This window comes from Vicugna pacos, chromosome 32 (genome assembly GCF_048564905.1).
Source record: "Vicugna pacos chromosome 32, VicPac4, whole genome shotgun sequence".
NCBI classification, from domain to species: domain Eukaryota; kingdom Metazoa; phylum Chordata; class Mammalia; order Artiodactyla; family Camelidae; genus Vicugna; species Vicugna pacos.
Window position 1 is genome coordinate 5,156,551 of NC_133018.1, and position 20,626 is coordinate 5,177,176.

The 20,626-nt window shown below is 33.5% G+C and overlaps 2 protein-coding genes and 1 pseudogene across 3 annotated transcripts in view; 1 reads left to right on the plus strand and 2 right to left on the minus strand.

Annotated features, from left to right (window-relative positions):
- Positions 1 to 5,009: 5,009 nt before the first annotated feature.
- On the minus strand, positions 5,010 to 7,011 carry LOC140690863 (uncharacterized protein C11orf71 homolog). Its single transcript, XM_072953005.1, has one exon. The coding sequence runs from the start codon at positions 7,002 to 7,004 to the stop codon at positions 6,609 to 6,611; it is 396 nt and encodes a 131-aa protein (XP_072809106.1). The 5' UTR covers positions 7,005 to 7,011; the 3' UTR covers positions 5,010 to 6,608.
- Positions 7,012 to 7,271: 260 nt separating this feature from the next.
- On the plus strand, positions 7,272 to 8,185 carry LOC102525921 (RNA-binding protein 7 pseudogene; annotated as a pseudogene).
- Positions 8,186 to 17,146: 8,961 nt separating this feature from the next.
- Positions 17,147 to 20,626, minus strand: part of LOC116279754 (ankyrin repeat domain-containing protein 26-like) — a 139,430-nt gene continuing 135,950 nt past the window's right edge. For both annotated transcript variants that reach the window (XR_012066263.1, XR_012066264.1), the window contains exon 38: positions 17,147 to 19,366. The gene's annotated coding sequence lies outside the window, so the exon portion shown is untranslated. The remainder of the gene's footprint in view (positions 19,367 to 20,626) is intronic.

The window sequence follows — 20,626 nt, forward strand, 5'->3', positions numbered from 1 at the left end:
AACTTCTCTCCACCTCCCTGTTTCTGATCTCTCATTAGTGGTTTTTAATACGCAGAACCCATCAGGAAAGCAGATGTCACAGAAATCTGTACAGAGTATAAAAGCATGGATGTGGGAACTATGAACAATCAATAAATAACTGACTCATTCTAATGTTTTTCTTCTTTTTCACTTTCCTTTGTTTTGTGGTATGTAATTGCAAAATGATCAGAATGACTGGAGTATAGTCATTAAATTGGAATAAACACTAGCTTGGAAAGCTAGGCTGGGTGCAATGATGAATGACTTTCAAAAACACAGGCTTTATCTAGTATGTGATTGTTACCAAAGGACTGTATCAAAGTAAGGTAGTTCCAAGGTCAAATATTTATAAATTGTCACTTTAGGAGGTCTGTGGAGGAAACCCAGATTTCAAGTAGGCTAGACTAGAAGCAGAAGGACTTCACACTAAGAGTTTATCAAAAGGGTTTAGATAAGAGAAGATGAGGGTCCAAATTTAAGCAGAGTTAATAGGAGTGGCAATCAATACCTGGATTTGAAATCTATTTTATATATAACACTCAATTAGAATTAGGATGGACTACATTTTCTCTCTTGTATTACTCTGTGTTTTTATGTGGTGAACACTATAGCCATTACGCAGCACAAGCATACCTCATACTGTGGATTTGGTTCCAAACCACTGCAACAATGCAAATATCACAGTAAAGTGAGTCATACAAATTTTTTAGTTTTCCAGTGCATAAAGAGTTATGTTTAGACTATATGATAGTCTATTAATCGTGCAGTAGCATTCTGTCTAAAAAAAGTATATACCTCATTTAGAAAATACTTTGTTGTTAAAAATGTTAACCATCCTCTGACCCTTCAGTGAGTAGTAGTAACATCAAAGGTCACTGATCACAGATTATCGTAACAAATTTGATAATAATAAAGTCAGTCTGAAATCCTGCAAGAATTACGAAGTGACACAGAGACACAAAGTTGGGCAAGTGATGATGGGAAAAAGGGGTCAATAGATTTGCTCAACACAGGGTTGCCACAAAACTTCAATTTGTAAAAAATGTGGTATATACAAAGTACAATAAAGCAAAGCACAATAAAATTAGGTATGCCTGTAATTCTTTAAATGTCTCATTTCCTCTCTATCTAGCTCAAAAATATTGAGAATATATATTAACATTAATGATTCTAAAATTTCCCTTAAGTAAAAAAATAAATTTATTCTTCCAAAAGCATTTTGAGAGCCTCCTATTTGCCATGCCATTATTCCAGGGCCTATGCATTGCAAATGCAAACAATTTCTCCGCCCTGGCAGTGTCTGTATTCTAGTGAGAACAGATGGGCAATAAACAAAGAAACAGATAGGCAGATTGTGATAAGAGATTCGGAAGTCAGTGGTGGATTTTGGATGTCAATGAAGAAGGTATATGAATCAACATGTATTTTCAAAAGATAATTCTGGTAATGGAATTGAAGGTATACGGGGAGAGAGAGATTTGCAAAGGCGTGATGATGGTGACTTGGATTGCGGCAGAAGCAGAGGACGTGGTAAGGAGCCATTATACTTGGATATATTGTGACAGTAGAGGACATATATTCCACTGAATTCTTAGATGCATTAAATGAGTGAGAGAGATATCAAGAAAAGCTGCAGAGCTTTTTAGCCTTCACAACAACAAGAATAGAATTTACTGAAAGGAGAAGACTGAGAAAGTGACAGGTTTTTTAAACTGAGATTTAGGTGTTGGACATTTGTCTGAAATGATTAGACATTAAAGTGGGAATGTAAAATAGTGATCATATACACAGGCGTGGAGGTCAGGGTTAGGCGTTAGTTCGTCTAAAGATAAAAATGTTGCACCTATCAGAGGACTTAGGTTATAATATTCAGAGAGAAATTTCATAGTAGACATTATGAAGTCATGTCTTTGTTCACATATACGTGTAAAATATAAACATCATTGGAACATCACAAGCAGGTTGTGTTTCCAGGGATTTTTCAATGGAACTTCAGAGTAAAATGCCGGCTCAAGCAGCTTTCTTGTCTGGCCACCAGGGAAATCGATGAGAAGTTTTGTTATTGTTGTTGCTGTTGTTTTTGCCTTTATTCTCCCTGCATTCCATAGCCTCACTCTCTTTGTCCTTCTCTTTCTTCTTTTTATTAATACATTAGTTAATTTTCTAAGTATTCATTCCAATGTAACTATCTAAATACTAAGTCTATGATTAATAAAACTACTACAATGTAACAGCATGCCATCTCATATGCTGTCTTGAAAGTTACATTTCTGTTGCATTCACAAGAATATTCCAAAGTCTTCACAGGACCAGCACATACTTTAACGTGTAAATTAAGTCCATTCCTTTCTCTGTCCCCTACGGCTAATGAAAATAACTAGTTATAGTCCTTCATATAATTGTCTAATATAAATTTACAGAAATTTTTGTCTTCATGGTACTTAGTTTTTAAATATGTTCACCAGTACTTAGTTATTATGGTTCTGTTTTCTGTTATATCTGTATCTTTGTTGATGTAATGATGAAAAATACATTAATTATTTCTTAAATCATGTCTCATTATTTACAGACCATGACAATATTTTTAATGTAAATTATTTTAAACATTTTTTTATGCACATGATTGTTTAATATTATACTTGACAATGCCCTCTTTTTCAGGAAACCAATACCTTATACACTGAATTGCTTTCCTTTCATCTCATTTTACTTTACTCCATATAAAAAATAAACTATTTCTACAATTCCTATAATATTCTATCAAAGTTGCATCAAAAGTTACATGGGTTTCCTCAAGAAATTATATAAAATATAAAAAATACTTAAAATTCCTTTTAAGGTAAGCATTATGTATTTAATACTGAGACATACTAACAGTTATAAAATATGATAAAGAAATGCTGATTCCTAAACCTAACTAGATATTTGCTTAAAAAAACAGTATTATGCCATCATTCTAACCTTGCCCATGATGCATAAGTAGACGAAGTCTGAGAAATGTACATGTTAATAAGCAAGTACTATTTTTCCTTTCTCTGTTATTTTCACTATACATAGTAATTTACATTTGTCTACTGATATTTATTTTACTTGCTTTATATTTTTTCACATTAGAATACATACTTATTTCAAATAAAAGTTATTACCTTCACTCTGACTCATAGATTTATAGATTTTTATGTACCACTTTTGATACAGACAATGACTCATAGTTCTCTGTTAAACATTACAGTATCTGATACATCAGTGACTATTATTAGTGGGGAAAAAAACATCTTGGATTTCCAGGACAATCTTTGGAATTTTTTGTCTATTTTTCTGGTGTAATTGTTAACAACGTGCTCTCAAAAATGTCCCAAATTAGAAGAAAGTATTATAGATATATGGCTATTTATTAGCCATATAGAATTCAATTTTTAAATTTCTTCCATGTAGGCTGCATCATTGCCTTAGCTTACCTTCTCACATAGAAACTTCATTAACTTTTAAAGAAATGTGATTCTTAAATACTCCCCTTAATGCGGTATTAAAAAAAATGTACTTCAATTGTTCCAATGAGTTCTTACCATAGCTATCAAGAAACTGCTATGTGGCTGAACTATTCTTACGAATTATTCTAATCACTCCAATTTTAATGTTACAATATTAACCTATCGATAATGGGAGAAAACAAAACTTCTACAGGAGTCTTTCTTTTTTAAACAGGTAAATGAGACAGTGTAACATCTATTGCAACTTTCGGTCATATTTCCATGTTTTATTAAAACTAAGTTATATAAATGTATTAGTCTATTAAAATACTATTATTTAGGACTTCCCACATTAGTAAATATCACTCAAGAATCCCTAGGATATTGAAAATGGAACATCAAGATATATGATGACATTATTTCTAAAATAAAAATGGAATAATTATATCATTATCTAACTATGTTTGCTAATACTTATTGAACTTAGTCATCTTCAGTGTTATGAAGTGCCAAATTTTACAATTGTTTAATAGTGATAATGTAAAATGGTGATTTAAAAAATTTCATATACAGTAAAACAGTTGATAACAGTATATAAAGTAGTTTATTATTATTTCATCTACTTTAAAATGTTTGGATCTGCATTATGATTATTTTAAAATAATAGATTAATGGACTGAATGATTTTGCATTTCACAATAAAAAATTATCATTTGATAATACTTAATTAGTTCATAAATCATGCCCAAATTCACTAATTAATTAGGTAGGGAAATGACTGCACATATGTTCTATGTCACTGCATTCTCATATTAATATTTTCTTTATGACATATTTCAGTGAAGACATTGATTTTATTTAGCCTAAAATGATTAGAGAAAGCTCTCAAGGCGCTATGTCTTTCACTAGTTGTGTATGTGTATGAATTATGCGAAAAAGTTTTCAAGATGCTTTGTCATTTACCAGTTGTATGGATATCTCAGCTGTTTCTTAAAACCCCAAACTTTGGAAATAGTATATTCATTAACAATTGCAGGTGTTAATGCAAGATGGGGACACTGTAAAATATATTTAAATGTCTGACATTGATTAGCCTAACATAACTCATCAATACTTCAGTTTTTTTCAATGACTTAATTAGGCTGCTTTTAGAATTATGGTCACTTACAGCTTTAAAGATAGATGACTCAATGAATCAAAAAGAGAAAATCAGAAAGAGAGGACATCATAGAAATTTTGTTGTATTTGTAGCAGAGAAGAAATTGAAAAGGTTGAATTTTGAAGTAAACTTCTAGTAGTATATTTCATAGGTCCTGGATAAAATGTTGATCCTGAAGATGAACCCCAAAGTCACTGGAAAGAATGAGTTTTCTGTAAATAGAATGACTTTAGAAATAGTGAGTTGAAGATAATTCAAGCTATGTTTTGAGGGAAGAAAATGTTTCCTCCATGGGATGGTGGTTTTATAGTATTTGTTCATCTCTCAGAGTTCAGACAAGAAAGAAAAAAAAACTGACATACTCAAAACAGAAACACATTTAATAACAAGAATTCTGGATTTAAGACTGGGGGATGAAGGTCAGCGAGAACCTTCACTAGCTTTCAAGGAATCAGGAATTTGCAGAAATCACAGGAAAACACTAATTGAGAACTCAAGTTTTTGCAGCACCAAAACAATTGCTTTAAACAGGAATTCTGATAAGCTGATGGAAAAAACCTCACCCCTAACACCTACTGCTGCCCATATACCAACACATAATAATGGCTTACACTCTTAATTCCCATTCCAAGTCTTATGGAAGTGCCTTCATTGGCAAAATCTAATAGGCAACACAGCTTGCAAAGAGAAGTATTCTGGCAAGTGTAGTTCCAAGATTTACAGGCACCTCAATACAGTGGAAAGATCAGAAAATACTAGAAAGGAATGTTGGTTACCTACTTTTCTATCTGTATCTTTAAGATATTCCTAGTCATATCCATATTTACCTTAATCCATAACCATATGCATATATAGATCACTATTTATATACATTTCCGTATCTAAATGTATACATAGCACATACTCCTAACATTGTAAATTTGCCTTTCTCATACATGATGCCTTTTCTGGGAATTTTAAATTTCATAGAAGCTTCAGCTCATTTCTCTCAGCAAATGATCTAATCATTCACATATTGCCACAACCATCTTTTCCTTTAATATTATAATTACTGACATCTTGACATAAACATGAATTATGATGCTGTGCTTCATATAGCCTGATATCAATAGAGTATACATGATTTATTCTCACAGAACAGTCATTACTTTAAATATCTACTTGTTCCTGTGTTTTTTTCCATTCATTTTGAAATTAAATAGGTTAACAGTATGTTTCAGCAGAGAATTCCCTGTATATCACCTGGATCATTTGTAAGAACTGTACAACCAAAGTAAAATTGTAAGATAATTCAGATCCCAAAATTTTACTGTGAATAATGAGAAATCACCGTAAGAATGCTGGATTGTAATGCAATTTGTCTTAGACTTAGCATGCTACTGAGTACAGATAAAAGGGCAATGGATTTTGAATCAAAGCACTAATGAAACTAACATTTAGTGGCTATTTCTTAGGTTCCACAAAATACACAGTGCCATTCCATGTGAATTCTCTTATTTAGCAATCACAAAATCCTGGGATTTTGGTAGTGTTACTGCTTTTATTTTTATATAAAGCTCGCTCTCTATGTCTTTTCCAATCCCCATGTCTGCTTTCCCTCTATCTCCCTATGAGCAGTACTATGTTAATAGCCATTAAATTTAAAATTGTGACTTTTCATTATTTCTTTTAACTAGAGAAAGTTTGAAATATTGTAATCAGTTGAAAGGCAATGTGACCTTTGATCACATTGTTAAAGATAGTATATAGATCTAGTCATTCTCCCTGCTCAAGTCTCTCAGAAATAACATGTCCTAGAACTTTTCCTTTGCGCTCAGTTAGAGTAACAGGACTCCTACGTATTTTTATATTAGAATGAAAAGACGTCCCTCTAAAAATAAGGCTTCAGTAGCACCAGGAAAGGATTTGAGAGAGGCCTTGTTCACAAGCGCATTGAGGAGCGGAGGGAGGTGTTCGTTTCAAGCCGCCAGACGGGCTGCGATCACGCCTCCGAGCGCCGCCAGACGCTGCTGGAGCACACTTCGCAGGAGGTCGAGCTTAGCCCCGGGCGCGGGGTACGGTGAGAAGCGGGCTAGGCGGCTCCGGCTGCGCGCATCCGGCTCCCTTCCCCGTGTAAAGCGGGTCAGGCTCCGGCCGCCCCCAGGCGCCCGACGGCTCTCGCCCCGGACGTTCAGCCGCACCGCCGGCCGCGGAATAAGTTCTGGGAGAACCGCCTGGGGCCTGGTAACGAGGAAGCTGTCTCCGGAGACCATCGCCAACGCTAAGGCCGACGAGCTGAGGTCTCCGAGGGACGAGCGGTGGGACACCCTGCTCCTTCGGTCGCCGGCGGACAGCGACGCATAGTTCAGGGCCATCTTCAAACACTGCCCGCAGTATTTGTGTTCCGTCCCTCGGCCGGGGCAGGCCCTTCGCGGCTCCGCGGATCAGTTCGGCCCGTCTCGAACGCGGAGCCCGACCTCCTCAAAAGCCATCACCGGCGCGGCAGCGGAGCAAGAGGCCGCCCGTAACGAGCGCTCCCCTCCAGAGCATGCGCAGTCCCGCAGCGCACGTCGACGCCGCTGAGAGCCGGCGTGATTGACGATTACGTCGGTGACGCCTGGGGCCGCGCGGACGTGGGGTTTCCGAGAGTGCGCAGTGGGTGCGTCGGCGGCGACCCTTCGGCCTTTTTCGGGAGGGGGCGACGCTGAGATGGGGGCGGCGGCAGCCGAAGCGGATCGCACTCTCTTGTGGGCAACCTTGAAACGAAGGTGACAGAGGAGCTCCTTTTCGAGCTTTTCCACCAGGCTGGGCCAGTAATAAAAGTGAAAATTCCAAAAGATAAGGATGGTAAACCAAAGCAGTTTGCATTTGTGAATTTCAAACATGAAGTATCTGTTCCTTATGCAATGAATCTACTTAATGGAATCAAACTTTTTGGAAGACCCATCAAAATTCAGTTTAGATCAGGAAGTAGTCATGCCTCACAGGAGGTCAGTTTGTATCCCCAGCATCACGTTGGAAATTCAAGCCCCGCTTCCACATCTCCTAGCAGGTATGAAAGGACTGTGGATAACATGACTGCATCAGCACAGATAATTAAAAGATCTTTCTCTTCTCCAGAAAATTTTCAAAGACAAGCAGTGATGAATAATGTTTTGAGACAGATGTCATATGGAGGGAAATTTGGTTCTCCACATCTGGATCAGTCAGGATTTTCCCCATCAGTTCAGTCACATAATCATACTTTTAACCAGTCTTCAAGCTCCCAGTGGCGCCAAGATGCACCATCATCACAGCGTAAAGTCAGACAGAATTCTCATTCCTATCTAGTGGATAGACATTATAGCCGTGAGCAGCGTTACCCTGATCATGGGTCCGACCATCATTACAGGGGAAGCAGAGATGATTTCTTCTATGAAGACAGGAGTCATGATGGCTGGAGCCATGACTATGATAGCAGAAGAGACAGCAGTAGAGATGGAAAATGGCGCTCACCTCGACACTAACAAGTGTTAAAGGATGTTTTATAAAGTCTATTCTAGGCCCTTTTTGTTAAGTTGGTCTGGGAATGTTTTGTTAAAAAACTGTGTAGAGCAGCTTTACAAGTTGCCACATTTCTTTATAAAATTTTAAAAACCTAATAGCTGTCCAATACAGAAATGAGAAGAATTGTGGTTCTAATTTTATTACATTAATGACCTTTCACCTCAGGGCTTTAAGAAGAGGAAAGGGTTTTATGCAAAAGAAAGTTCCACAATTCCTAATCATTTTAGACAGTTGAGGAAAGGATGTATTATATGAATTAGTTGTACTATGAAGCAGATATTTTAGTTATTTGTTACCTTTTTGTATTGCAAGAAGTTTCTTGTTAGGGAACCAGATTTTGGTGTATATAATGGAAAACATTCAAGTTGATGATCTGAAATGATTCAGTATTTTGTTAATAAATAAGAAAATGTAATTTCAGTGATTCATTTTACTAACATTTGAGAAACTTGGTAAAGTTTGGGGATAAATCACACTGTTTAACTTCTTAGAGAGCTTAAGTGTAAGTTCTGTGACATGTTCTTGAGTTTAACCCTAACTGATCATACAAATCTAAATCTACACATGCTGTTTCATTATGAAAGTTTAGAATTTTCTCATTAAATCATGTTTGATGTACGACTGAAGTCACTCAGGAAGTTAAATATCTCAAGTGTTTATTTTTACAGTAGAAGTACAGTGTTACTGTAAATCCCCCCTTGCAGGAAAAACAAAATGTAAATGCATAGTCAGATAAAATGGTAAAATGTTTTACTGAAAGTAATACTTTTTTTTTGAAAAAAAAAAAAGGTTCATTAAACCTTAAAGTGCTGCCTCTAAAAAAAAAAAAAAAAAGAAATAACATGTCCTGGTTAAAAGTTGATAAACACATTTACATAATGATACAGATACCATTCTTATCCACCAGCCTTCATGTTTTAAGGGTTTCCATTACATTAAGCTGTAAAATGGCACATTAACTGCCATTAATTCTTTAAAAAAAAGCTTAAATGAGCCGCCTGTGATTTAAAGAGCATACATATTGACATTTTTAAATGAATTTCTTATAATTTAAATGTCTCAGTTTTGCATTAATTACCAAATAATTATTTTAGCACTTTTCATATTAGTCATTAATATAGAGTTGTAAGTTAATCATTTAATTCTCCCTGTGACCATTTACTCATTACAGTACAGAATATCAGTAATGGTCCTAAATCTTTGTAAAAGGAAATGCTTAAAGAATGTTTTCATCTAAAAGGAGGCATGAGAAGTGACAAGTTCACTTGCTTTAAGTGCATGAATTTTAGAATATTCCTGTTTCTGATGAGTGTTTTGCCTAATTAGTAACAAAGTGCTAAAATGTGACTGGGAGTGAATGTGAAATTAGGCAAAGGGAAAATAGGAATGATACATTAGAAGCTATTAAATGTAGGATGAAAAAACAAACATGTTGTGTCATTCTGTCCAGAGAGAATTTACTGGAACAACGGCCACAAACTAGTATTGGTCCATGACAAAACATTCACCAAATACAAATGTGAAATATAGGAAATGCTGTGAATTTTTCACGAAACTGTATGTTTGAAAAGGAAATGACTGTCCTTTAATCTGAGTTTACATGCACTTTTTAAGTATTAAATTTATGGTGAGAGAAAATATTGATTGTAGTGATGGCAAACAGCTAAGTAGCTACCTAGCAAAATGAATACATTTCAATCCTTTACTGGCCACAACTTCTCAAATTTTAATTTTTATTGAAAACAAAGTGTCTGAAGGAAATTTACATTGCATCATCCTAGGATTTTCCACTGATGTATTTGTTTGCTAATTTTATTTAGTTTGCCCAGTAGGGAAATATCTTTATGAATCACTGGAAATATTTGCTATAAAGGTATCAACAAGTACAGACGGTGGTTCCCCATTACTTTTCTGGCCTCGAACTCAATGACTTTATAATTATGATACAGTTCTTACCAGCCTCAACTACTTAAAGTTATCATGTGGGTAAAATTGTATTTTTATCTATTCCAAATATTTGTTACAAAACTTACATGGGCATTGTGGAGAAACAAGGACAGAATAAGACACCCATTTTGCCTTCATGGAAAAATCACTTCCCTTATGAGAAAATCATAGTGGAAAAAGAAACAGAGTGGAGTTGGAAATCTGGGTTTGTATCTTTGCTACACTGCCTACCAGTTTGTATGAATTTAAATAATGTATTGATCATTTCTGAGTTTTGATTTATTTAATTGTAATTCAAGAAAAATAGGGCTACACTCTGGTATTCTTTTCAAAGGAACATAAATTGTGATTCACTATTGAACTTTACCATACTTCAATAGGAGAAAATATAATTGATAAGGTAATAATTAAAGAATATATGAAAAATTTAAGAATATAAGGTAATAAGAATAACTTAAGAATGTCACAAATATCTGAATTGGTACAAATTATTCCATGGAAAATATTATTCTCATTCATAAAATGTTATGCTTTCACAATATCTAGAAAATGTGTTAAGTTCAGGTAAAATACATGTATATTTAAGTACTATAATTTGTAACTCATATTAAGAATACAAATCATATTAGCTTTACCTGAAAAATGAGGTTTTTAATTATATAGTTATATCGTGAAGATATTTCAAATAGATGCACATAAAATATATGATCTCCATTTAAGCTTTTGAGGTTAATAACATGGTATAAAATAAATCTGAACAAGAGTCTCTACAGAGGTACTATCTGACTACCATTCAGACAACCTGCATTTTCTTAACAAGTGGAGTCCCTGGACATTCTTATGATTCTTGAGAACTTTGTTCCAAGAACACAATGCTTGGTTTGAAAAAGAAAGTGCTCTAACGGCTTTCATATTCTCCTATCACTCCCATTCATTAATTTAACAGCTGCTTATTGAGAGCCTCTTAATAAGGTAAGCATTGCATGAAGCATGAATTCCAAACTTTGACTTCACAAAGTTTAGTGTACAAAGGAGAGAGATGGTTAATAAATAATCACATATAAACATTAAATTACAAAATGAAGTCTTGTAAGGAAAAGTAACTAATGGGATTCATGACTGACAGTTTATTTTCAAATCAATCAAGCAATGTATTACAGAATGGAGTAAAACAAGATACTGCAAATCCTCACAATGATACAAGTATCATAAAAATAAATTTTAAAACATACATTTTCTCTCACTAAAATGAAAAATAAAACTAGATCTCTCATTGTATAACATGCTATTACATGCTGATTATTTAAAGTTAATTGCAGAAAACTAGCTTTTGATAAATGGGAAAAATTTTTCACATTGTCCTTCTCTATCATCTTGGATAATTTAATGGTAAAAAGTTCAAAATATTATAAAAACTATTGGATTATTTAATGAATTTGAATGAGTGTAAAAATAAATCTGATATTGCATGTAAAATAATTTGTATGTTTATATGCACATTAGTAGTTCAAATCTTTCAACGTTTTGATTTTATTACTGTGCCAAAGACAGTGAGACAATGACAGGGTGTTCACTAAAAAACGGGACATAAGAATGTGTTGTAGCTCTAGACCTGGTTCTACTGTGAACTTCTTCAAGTCTGTAATTTCTTCCAGTCCCTATGATTTCTACTCTGAGGATGAAATTGCATATTTTACCTACAAAGAGAGGTTTTTAAAAACATTATATTCAAATAAATGTTGCAACAATAGGCTCTGAATTACTTGTTTTGCATATTATCAACATGGGTCTCAGTGATTATAGTGGTCACTAGAGTCCATGGGACCTCCATTTTTATTTATAGAATAAATTAACATTTTAGACACTTTTTTAAAATGTTTATTTCAAAGCCCAAAAGAGAACCATGTATTAGTTTCCTATTGTTGATGAAACAAATGACTGAAAACTTAATGTCTTAAACAACATAAATTTATTATCTTGCGGTCTGGAGAACTGAAGTCCAAAATGTATTTAACTGGCCTGAGTTCAAGGACGGTGTCAGCAGGTCTGCATTCGTTCTGGAGGCTCTAGGAGATAATCTGTTCTTTATCATTCCCAGCTTGTACAGGCTGCTTGCCTTTCTTTCGCTTGTGTCCCTCTTCCAGCTTCATAGCCAGCAATTGCTTCACTCAGACTTCTGCTTTCACTGTCACACCTCCTAGTCTCTCTCTGACCCTCCTACCTTCCTGTGATAAGAACCCTTGTGAGCACTTTGGGCCCATCCAGATAATCTAGGGTAATTCTCATTTTTAAGATTTTAACTTAATCACAACTGTAGAGTTCCTTTTGTCATATAAGGTGACACATTTAAATATTACAGTCATTAGAGCCTGGGCAATTTTGGAGGGCCATTATTCATAATATCATATCATACATAACATTGTAACAGTCTAGCTATGAAGTAAATAGGTTTTCAGACTTTTTTGTTACAAAACTATTTTTCATTTTTCTCCCTGACAATGTTCCTTATTTTTCTGAAAAAAAAATACTCTGAGCATTCAAAGTGGGAACTATTTTATTTTTACATATTTATATCAAGAGATAATGTTGAAAAAAATCTAGAAAATTATTTATTTAACAACAAGTTACCCAATGACCCTGCAATTCTAGTACTAGATATATTCTCAAGAGAACTATGCATATATGCTTACAAAACATGTAACACATGTTTATGGCAGTACTATTTATTCAAGACCCAACTGGGAAAAAGAAGTCCACTAACAGTAGAATGGATAAATTAAGGCATATTAAAAAAACAGATTCCTATGTAGCAAGGAAAGTTACATTTCATACTATTGCTATAATAAAACAAAGGTAATGCTGAATCAAAGAAAACAGAAGTAGAATAATTTTATTATGTAATTTCATTTATACAGACTTTTAAGACATGGAACACTAATTTGTTTTGTCAGAAGTCAGTGTAAGGGTTACCCTTGGGATGGATTGAGATAGTACTGAACTGGAGGAAGCATAAGCAGGCACTCAGCACTATTTGCAATGTTTTATTTCTTGATTTGAAATTTGTTTCATTGGTGATAATTCTACAGTATGTATAATTTTGATTTATGTAAACTTCTATATGTATATTATAGGTCATTGAAGCAAAAAAAGCCAATATTATAATATTAGCTTATAAAAGTATATTACCTATATAAAAGTATAACTCAAGTATATTCTGGTTATAAGTGACACATTTACAAAAAACAAAAAAAAACAAAAAAACAAAAAAACATGGATACCAAAAGGTTGAAGGTAAAAAGATGTTCCAGCTCAATTCTAATAAATGAAAATTGTAGATTTATTACTATCAGATAAGATAAAGTTTAAGATCAACTCATTTTAGAAATAGTGTCATCTCATAAAAGACAAAGTATCTAGTTCACCAGGAAATACAATAATTTTTACTTGTATACACCTAATAATGTAGCCGGAAATATACTTAAAAATGGACATATCTACAAAGAAATATATAAGAATCTGCAATCATATTGGGAGATTTCAGCATATCTCTTTCAGTATCTAGTAGCTCAGATTTAAAAAATAAAGTTAGCACAGACACCATTTGAACAGGGTTAACAAATTTATTCAAAGCATATACTGAATGCTGCACCTAGCCTCTGATACATACTCATTATATAAGGCAGAGTAATAATCCCAGAATAATGGTTCCCCTGGAACCTGTGAATATGTTATAGCACTTGGCAAAAGGAACGTTTCAAATGGAATTAAGATTACATATGTTATAATAGGAAGATATTTGAATTATCAGCTTAGGCACCACTGAATTACATTAGCATTTAAAAGCAGAGAAGTCTCCCCAGCTGGAGGACAAAGGCAGTAACAGCACAGAGAAGGTAGAAGGGGAAACAATAGGGATTTAAGAATGAGAAAAACTTGGATTGCCATTGCTGACTCTGGAGATGGAGGAAAGGGGCCACAAACCAAGGAATGCTGGCTATTTTGAAAAATTGAGAATAATCCCAAGCCATCAGCCAGCAAGGAAACAGGGATTTTAGTCCCACAACTGCATGAAACTGAATTCTAGCAACAGCCTTCTGAATTTGGAAGTGGAAGCAAATGAAATTCCAGAGGTTCTAAAAAAGTAACATAACCAAGCTGATACCATGATTTCAGCCTTATCAGGCTTTAAGCAGAGAATCAGCTGAGCTACTCTCCGCCTAGATCCACATAACTGTGAGACAATAATGGGTATTGTTTAAGTTTGTGGTAACTTGGATTAGGAACAGAAAAATAATATGCTTGTTTTTTTATAAGAAAACCAGGCATATAATAAAATATTTACAATATCCTACCCATAAAGCTAGTCTCAAAAAAAGTCAAAGGATTAAATTCATACAGAAAATGTTATCTGCCTATAATGGAAATGAGATACACATTAGTAACAAAATATAACTAAAGCAACTTATATGTTTATACTTTAAGAGACATACTTCTAATCAGGGAAAAAAAGAGAAAATCGTAAAGGAATTTAGAAGGCAGTTTGACAGCATTGTTAACCAAAAAGTATACCCTTGCAGAGTATACCTTATGCAGTAAAAAATAGGAAAATTTAAAATTGTAAATGCTTACACACTTCAGAGAAATGCTACATAAGTGTTTTAAGAGTAGACTTTTACAAGAATGTTGATGAAGACACACTGAACAAAGTATATACAACCCAAGTATCCATCAATAGTGAATAAATGAATTGTGGTATATTTATTGCAGTAGATTTCTATACAACAATGGTTCTCAAATGTGAACCATGGAATTCTTGAAAGTCCTGAAACATTTTTCAGGGGTTCCACAAAAACAAAACTATTTCCATAATAATAGTGAGATATTATACACCTTTTTTCTCTGGGTTGACATTTGCCCTCCTGTACAAAAGTGATGGTGGGTATAAAACTGCTGGTGCATTAACACAACACAGTTAGTGACTTCAAATTGTACTAGTAGTCATTGTCTAATTATTTCATTAAATGGCCACCCTTTATTACACTTCTTTTTATTGACCAGTATGACAAAATGGAAAAAAGTGCAAAAAAAAAAAAATCCTTTCTTATGCCTACCAAGATAATATGATTCTCTTGAAGAGAAACAGTTTGAGCGGGCTAGCTGAGCTAGCCACTTTTATCATGGAATAACATTTTTATTTGAAAGAATGACTAACAGATAAACTATGGTTAGTCACACTTAGGTATTTGGTATATATTTTCCCCCTCCCTCCAAAAACATAAAACTGTTTCCCTGTTCAAGGAAGATAAATGACAGGATTTGCTGTCAATGATAAAATCTGAAGTTTTCAAGTATAAAATTAGAATTTTGGAAAACTTAAATCCACTGTCAGCTTTAGAGCTTCCCCAAGTTTAAAGATTTTCATGAGATGAGTACAAATAAAAATAGGTGTGATTTTAAAATATTTTATAGTGAAATATATCAATATTTGGAAGATCTAACTCTGTCAAACCAATATATTTCAAATGACCAACGCATAATGTCAAAAAATGCAAGAGTGAAAAAAAATCTATTAAAAAGGCAGGGTGAATCAACAGATTTTAATGTAACAGAGTGCAAAAAAGTGATACGGTTTCAACTCAACATTGTATCTAGTCAAGTTTTTGTGTAGTATCAAAGAAGAGTGTCCATGTTTACGTGCAAAAGCTACTAGAATACTCTTCCCTTTTACAATTAAATATCTAAGTTAGATCAGGGTTCTTTATATACATAAAGTGAAATAACATATTGTAAAATATTGAACAAAGAAGCAGATATGAAATTCCAGCTATGTTCTTTAACAGGCCAATTAAAGAGATTTGCAAAAACAGAATACAATGTATTCTTTTAAATTTTTGTTTTGGAAAAGATAGTTACTTCCTATTATTTACATTATTTATATCAACATGTAATGGGCTTATTTTGGTTATTTTTAAATAAAGTAATAAATGCACATTTTTAAATGTTTTTTATAAAAAATTAAATAGGGTAAATATTGGCAGATCTAGCCCACAAAATCTCTTTGGAGTTCTTTAAACATCTTTAGACTAAGTAGGCCTGAGACAAACAGAAACTACTGCTATTCAGAAGTGAACATATATCATAAATTCAGTATAGACTAATTTTACCTATATATTGTTGGGCAAAATAGCAAGTATATAAAGAAAAGTAGCATAATTCCATTGCATAAAATTCTTAATTCTCACACTTACATTAAGAATAAAAAATGAGAAAATAACATACAGGCAATTCAAACAAAAATTTTAAAAAATAGCCATCTTCGTTAGTTTTAAAAAAATTGTATCCCATGAATGTGCTCTTTCTTATTTTTAATTTGTCTTCTCTGGTTTATAAAGTGTCAGTTGTAAATCATCTTTTATATAATCGAGCTTGAAATTATATGCAATATATTATTAGAAAAATAAGTAATAAATTATCGGAAAAAATATCAGACAGATATTTGTTATGTAAATATATGCATTATTAACCAAAAAGTAATTTGAATCTATTAATTTTAATATCACTTGCTGAATTTTGGCATCTGATACAACAGAACCACTTCTCATTTATAGACACTTCAGCTTCAAGATTTCATATTTAGATCACATCTCTTTCTTTAATATTAAATTGGTCTAAGTATTTCCCACTCTATATATTTTAAACTTTCAGGAAAATAATTTATTTGACAAAAATGTCTTCTAAATACTGCTAAAATCAACAGCATAAAATATGCACCAACACTTACGCTCGTAATTTATTTCCCAAAGTTTGAATTGATCAATATTTTCATGTAGATGATATATACGATAGATATGATAAACAGTAATTGCACATACACATATACATAAATAAATGTATATTTACATAAACTTATGTAATTGTTTTTGATGTGTGATATGTTCTAACCAACATGTCATAAATTAATTTACACTACACACACACATGCGCGCACACACACACTTATACAGAGCTTGGGGATTTGATAAAATGACTTTTAATACTCTTTCAACTTTATTAGGTAAAATGTCGATAACTCTTAACAGTTAATCCGATTTATGTTTTTAGGTTAACAGGATTCCATCTGCCACCGCCAGTGACAAGTACCAAATCTGTGTTTTCACTGCATTTGACCAGTGATTTTGCAGTTAGTGCTCATGGATTTAAAGTATATTACGAAGGTAAGTAATGGTAATATAAAAGGACCACTGACCAGTTTTTAATGCAAAACCAAATTCTCCAGGGTAAAAATAGAAGAAAAGTTGCCCAGAAGGAAGATACAGTGCATCCTGTTACGTCAAATCTTGTACCAAAATTCACCTTCTGAATCATCATCAATGTATAATAAAATACTAGACTTGGCAGGCTTTAATGTCTCATTGCAGTGCACCTAGACAGAGGAAACCCTTTCCCTTAAATCTTCTTAGATGATATCATGACATCACTATAGATAAGGTTAGATCTTAATTAAAGGGAACAAAATGTGAGAGTGAAAGGAAACAAGGCCTGATTCGAGATTCAGGCATTACAAACTCCACCCTATTCTCTTCTGTTCTTTGCCCCTCTGCCTTAAAGTAAACTGGTAATTTGGGTTCTCTACAAGTTAGAATCAAGAGAAGAGTCCATTAAGAGAGAGAGTTGACATTTTCCATTTTAAGCGAGTCTTTCTAGTCTCACAGATCCATAATTTCTTAACCACAAAGAGGCAAATAAAGAAGTACTTAAAACTGAAAGGTTTTTATCTGAAAGTTTGGTACAAACTCATTTGGCATCAAAAATCTGACCTAAGCTGATTTGACTAGAGGCCATTTATAATCTTTGCAATTATTTCTCCTGCATAGCATGGGTACTCATGTTTCACCATACAAATGTTGTTTGATAATGGGGTGATACCCTAGGCTCTGCTGATGGTATCAAAAATCTGCACATTTTTCCCTCATTAAAATGTGAAAAAATTCTAAAGGCGAAAGCAACTTGTTCCCAACAGTTTCAGATTGAGGTCATGTAGCTGTAATTTCTTTTCGATGTGACTTCACAATAAAATTTCACTTAGTTTAGGAAGGGGCCCCTTCTACATCCATAGGAATAGAATAACAGAATTCAACTCACCTTCCCAGGACCATATTACCAGAATGTATCACATGAGATCCAATATCGTCATAAGAGACACACACATACAGCAGCAGCAGTAGTTACTTTTTAAAGCACATAATAATTCAAAATATGATATGTTTAAAGAGCATATAATGTAACAATCATGTATGAAATAGAATTGCTTAAATATAAAGGTTAACAGTTTGCATGTGGGGAAAGTTTTAAACTAAACATTTCATACAAGTGCTTTTTCCCTAGTGGGGAAAAATACCCTCGAGCAAACAATTGAGTAAACATATTTTTTTTCTTTTATATCCTAAATAATGCCATATTGCAGCAGTTGCAAACATTATTTTTACCTAATAGACTTCTGAACTATTTTTCTTGCCTAGCATGGGAGGATGCATTCCAAGACTTATTTTTCTCCATTGTGACTGTAATAATCATTATTTTTTGAAGGTCCTTTCACAATAGTTATTTTTATCTTGGCAACTTAATTCATAGTTTAAAACACTACAGGCACAAAGGTTTAATTTTAAGTGTAATTTTGGCAATATTGAAGGAGTTAGTAATATAATAATTTTGTTAAATGCTCCGTAACAGAAAACCTGTACTCTGTTCATCAAGTATAAAGATATTTTAGATTAGTTTATTCTTTTGGCAAATACTACATATACTGAAAATGTAGTAACTTGGAAGATGTATTATAATGTCACATTTTCTGGTTTGACTGTCAAGTTTCATGAAATATACTCAAAAATATTCCCATAGCTTTCCATTGTTTCTACATATACATCAAATTTGTCTATTTTTCTGCTTCAGTGAAAATGGATTCATGTATCTTCACGATGTTTAAATGTATGGTTGAGAGGTCCTGACTTAAAATATGAAGTACTAGGCATCTAGGTGGTATTGACAGATTGGTTATGATGCTATTGGACACCTTCAGGTATTGATTTGTGATAAGTATCCTCTACCATGTGTATTAGTTTTCTATTGTTACCATAGCAAACCACCAAAAATTTAGCAGCTTAAAACAACAAAAATATATTCTCAGTTCTGAAGCTGTAAAGTCCTGATGATCTCTGTTAGTTTCTTGACTCAGAGTTTCACAAGGCTGAAATAAAAATGTCAGCTGGTTAGACTCTTATCAGAAGGTTCTGGAAAGAATCTATTGCCCACAGCTTCTAGAAGTCTCTCCCTTGTATGTAAGCCCTGCAGCTCCAAGTCAGCAACTGGTGCATTGAATCCTTCTCATACTTGAAATCTGACTTCCCCTTCTTAAAATATCTCTCTACCACCTTCTTTTCCCACACATCTCTGACTTTAGAGAAAATTCTCAGCTTCTAAGTGCCTATGTCATTAGATTAGCCTTAGTTATCCAGGTAGACCCAATCTTCCTTTGTCAAAGTCCTTAAACATAATTATATCTGCAAAATCATTTTTGCAATTTAGTATGATATATTCACAGGTTCCAAAGATATTGGTGTGGAGGGGTGGGATAGGCTTCATTTATTCTAACACACCATATGCAATACTATATAACATTTTACAGGGGAAGGAGCTACAAGCATTTATTTATTTAACAACAGCCAATGACACTGTCAAGGCCATCTGGTGTATTGTGAAGTCCAGAAAACTTAGCTTGAAATTTCAAAGCCTGTCCTGTAAATTTATACCTGCATTTTTTTTATCTTTGTAGGATGATACTACAGTGTCTAAGTCTCATTTTCATTTCATCTCCCTCTGTATAATCATTTACTAATTATTTTCTTTGTCGCACAAGGAAGTTTCCTGAGTCTTTGTCCTTATGTACTAATATTTGTGAGATCTCTCTTTATTAGAGATATTGTGCATTTATCTGTGCTTCTCAAACTGTGAATGATGAACCATATGCATCAGAATCACCTGGAGAATTTGTTAAAATGTAGAATTCTTGGCCCCAATTACATATCCTGAATCAGACTGTGGAGTGAAGCCCTAGAACATGTATTGCAATTCCAGTTGCAAATCCAGTGTAGAATAATTGATAAATGTAAGTCAGTCTGTGATCATTACAGAATTTCCCTGTTGTTACAAACTTCTATTGCCCTACTGCTGCTTACTTACTTTAAAACTATGGAGAGTGATGTTCCTGTTTCAAAAATCTGATTACGTTGAAGAACTCCTATTTATTGGAAACACTTTTAAATTTCTTGAATTCAAAGCTGTGAGGTGTTAAACATTTGTGGAAAATTTTCCCCCATTAATATCTAGCTGTATGTATCTTTATTTTTCCTCATTGTTGTGTGCCATACACTTGAATTTCTTGTCACTATTTTCCAAAGTTTGTTTCATAGAACTTTGGTTGTATATGTTTGTCAAGTTTAATAAAAAT

Coding starts and splice junctions, on each gene's coding strand:
- LOC140690863 (XM_072953005.1), bottom strand. CDS start 7,004: ATGGCCCTGAACTATGCGTCGCTGTCCGCCGGCGACCGAAGGAGCAGG.